At 38.4% G+C, this 3,839-nt stretch overlaps 1 protein-coding gene across 1 annotated transcript; it reads left to right on the forward strand.

Annotated features, from left to right (window-relative positions):
• The first annotated feature begins 372 nt into the window (after nucleotides 1-372).
• Nucleotides 373-1,247, forward strand: LOC132140722 (myosin light chain 4-like). The gene has a single exon (XM_059549638.1). The coding sequence runs from the start codon at nucleotides 465-467 to the stop codon at nucleotides 1,074-1,076; it is 612 nt and encodes a 203-aa protein (XP_059405621.1). The 5' UTR covers nucleotides 373-464; the 3' UTR covers nucleotides 1,077-1,247.
• The last annotated feature ends 2,592 nt before the right edge of the window (nucleotides 1,248-3,839 follow it).

The following is a 3,839-nucleotide window of genomic DNA, read 5'->3' on the forward strand; positions in this document are numbered from 1 at the left end:
ATAGCTTTGTTTAGTCCAGCTGTCACACACTACAACAGAATATAACATTAACTGTGGTTATATTTAGCCTAGAATTGATCCTAAGATTAAACAAGACACAGGTAACCGTATGCTTGCAATTATTAAGTAAAGTCTACAGTTAAGGTGAAGAATGACTTGTTTGGTAGTAGGAGTAATGAGTTGTTCGGTCTGGGCTGAGAAGGGCTTTGATAGGAGTCTCTCTGTCACTATAAGTGGCAGCTGGGAACAATAGTTCATTTGTTGACGCCACTGCTGCCCAGGTCTATTTTGGATTTCTTCCTTTTATAGTGTGTTATAGGACCTGCTTGCCGGGGCGATCTCTCCTCCCTGGGGTCAAATGATATAAAAGCTTTAACAGACAATCTGCCTTGAGCAGCTCCCTCACATCCAGTCTTCACTTTCTGACTCCTCTGCTCATCCAGGAGGCACTTCACAGCATCACCATGGCTCCCAAGAAAGTCGAGTCCAAGAAGCCAGAACCCAAGAAGCCAGAACCTAAGAAGGAGGCTGCTCAAGCCCCAGCAGCCCCCAAACAAGCTCCGCCGCTCGAACCAGAACCCCCCAAAGAACCTGCATTCGATCCCAAGGCCATCACGCTGGAGTACACTGGCGATCAGATTGAAGAGTTCAAAGAGGCATTTCAACTATTCGACCGCACACCTAAAGGAGACATGAAGATAACGTATGCCCAGTGTGGAGACGTGATGCGAGCTCTTGGTCAAAACCCGACCAATGCCAATGTGCTGAAGGTCCTGGGGAAACCCAGACCAGAGGAAATGAACTCCAAGATGGTGGACTTTGAGACCTTCTTGCCAATGCTGCAACATATCTCTCGCTTGAAGGATCAGGGCAATTTTGAGGATTTTGTGGAAGGACTGAGAGTTTTTGACAAGGAGGGCAATGGGACCATCATGGGGGCAGAGCTTCGGCACGTTCTGGCCACGCTGGGTGAGCGGATGACAGAGGATGAGGTGGATCGATTGATGGCTGGACAAGAGGACACCAACGGCTGCATCAATTATTCTTCATTTGTCAAACATATTCTTTCTGGTTGAACTGGATTTGTACTGTAGGCCCTTACTCAGTGGATGCTGTGGATAAATGATCAGAGTTGTTAATGAGAAAATTACTTAGACTTTTCCCCGTTAAATCTATTGTTTACATTGTTTTACTTAAAACTTTGTCTGAATAATAGCACATTTAAAATTGAAGGCTGTTTAACATCACATTGTCATTCTATATGTCCGATTCCTCTACACCTATATATATATATCAGGTTGGCATGGGCTAAATTTTATTTTGACTAAAAAGGTACAAGATTGCCTTACACTACACTTTTTGTTCTTGTAAAGGTTTTGTTCATCAAAAAAAAAAAAATACATAAATAAAGAAAAAGAAAAAGTAATTTTTTATCACTCTTGTGTTATTCCAAACCCAAATTACTTCATAAGGAGATTTTTTTAAGCTGTTAGTTTTTACATCCAACCAGAGTTGGATGCTGTCAAGCTAAAAAAAAATAAAATAAAAAATAAAAAAAAGGAACATATGGAAATTGAATTTGTTGCTCATTGAAAATCAACCCTTATGCTGTAATTCTGATTCATGTTCACATAAATTCACGGACATGCCACACTAGGTTTGATATTAATGACATTTGGTTACACAAACACCAACAGTATTTGATGTAATTTTCATGCTGCAATACCGTATTTAAAAAAAGCATTGGGTAAAAGTGACTTCGTTAATTTTGGGTGAACTGTTGCTTAAAGCTTAAATTTTAATGCAATTTATCGGTTGCATGGTAATAAGGTAAAAGAACATTTGTTTCCACATCACAACACTGCCCCAAACCACTGCACGTCTGGTCTTGAAATATCTAATGTCAGTAATTGGAGAAAAAAAGGTGCTCTAAGAATGTTCAATTAATAATCACATGTACCCTCAAAAGTATTTTGTATTAGAACGAGTCTCTGTGCTATTAGTACAATGACACATTCTTAATGAAGTTTTGATTCACTTCCATAATGAATTATACATTTAGCTCTGAGATGGAAGCAGTCTTGCTGAAAACAACTCATGCAGCACTTTTGAATCTGTGACCTTTTCCCATGCAGCCTGCAGAGACTGGGCTGCTTTTGAAGACACCTTGGGATTTCGCTTTGATGAGGTATGGAGCTTCTCTCTATACGAAGGCCAGGCATGGGGACTGTGTCCGTGCATCAATGGGAATGTTGGCTATGTAATCTCGGCTCAGGAGAGGCAGGTCTTCCAGCCATGTACTTGGAAACACAGCTATCTATCGGTCGTAGGGAGGATGATTTAGAGAGAGAGCACTTGAAAGAGTGGCCAAGAGCACAGAAGAGGGACAGGGGTAATCTTTAAACACCATCCTCCTGTCATCAGGCTGACAGATGCCCCGGGTCTCCCGCCTGTGATCCCTGGTGTCAGGCTCACACTTGGCTTGGCCTTTATGGCAGCACATAAACATGCATTTCACACCTCCAAATGCAAGCGGCGATGGTGCGAGAGACTTCCGCGCTTCACCGGTGCCACTCGACAGGACACCACACTGCTGCTCTGCGTTGTTCTGATTGGGTTTGTGAAGTGGCTTATTTATATGCATCAAATAAATATATATATATTTTTTTTAAATACAAATGTCGGATGGGATGTAGATTAGCAGATAGCTGGAATTGTTGATTATGGAAATTTAATAGTGGTAGAATTATAGTGGTACAGGAAAGTGGAAAATTCCATCTTACCCTCATGTTATGACTTTCCATATAAACCACACACACACACACACACACACATAAATGAAGAAATTGTTTATTGATTTAAGTAAAATGCTACTGATAACTTAAATATAAAGCTGTTAGAACCCATTACTGTATATCAAGATCTGTTGGTTTTAGGAAGCAGTAATTATAACTAAAGCAAACAATTGCAATTGTTTTATTGTGCAATTTCTTTCAGAATTGGAAAATTGCATCTTATTAGAAGAGAAAAGGAAATAGAACAGTAAACAAACTAAATTAAATTGGGCCCCAAAACAAAAGAATCACATTATTCTGCACTACTTAAAACTTAAAAAATTATATAATGACAAAATACCTTTACGGAGAACAAAAGACAGGATTATCTCATGGCAATTTGTAACTTTTTTACACTTTTACAATTAGGGGCTAATTTATATGGATTCATACTAAAAATTTCATTCATTGTACAAATTCATACATTTGCGAAAAGGTTGCAAAACCACATGGCCAAAAAAAAACAAAAAACAATTTGTACAATTCATCATAATCAGTTTCAAACACTGAAACATTTACAATATTATAGAAATTTGCATTTGCATCAATTTACATGTACTTGCTTATATTAAGCAGATATTAAGCATATTACTTACATTAGCATATATTAAGCAGACGGTCTACTAATATTTTAAAGACTGCTAGTTGACATAGACTTGCAAAGTTACTTATAGTTATCAGAATGTTAAAATACTTCAGTGGGGGGTAGGGGGTAAGTTTGTAAGTTTGAATATTGCCTAGTGCACATTCATAATAAGTTAGCTCTCCAAGTCAAATTTATCTTGTGCTGGATGTTTACTCTATAGCAGCAAGGATGATGTGTGCCATTTCTCAATAGAGCTGTATTGCCTCAAAGATATAAGGAATAGCGGCTGTTTCCATGGAAACTATTAGCAACAGTACAATTGCACATACATGAATTGACCTTTGCAATTGTTAAGTTTTCTTAGTGCACAGTATTTCCAAGCTTGACAAAGCACTGCATTTATTTATTTATTTAAAATA

The sequence above is a fragment of the Carassius carassius genome, chromosome 5 (genome assembly GCF_963082965.1).
Source record: "Carassius carassius chromosome 5, fCarCar2.1, whole genome shotgun sequence".
Taxonomy (NCBI): Eukaryota; Metazoa; Chordata; class Actinopteri; order Cypriniformes; family Cyprinidae; genus Carassius; species Carassius carassius.

Excerpts from the sequence above, each read along its gene's own strand:
- LOC132140722 (XM_059549638.1), top strand. The coding sequence starts at position 465 with ATGGCTCCCAAGAAAGTCGAGTCCAAGAAGCCAGAACCCAAGAAGCCA.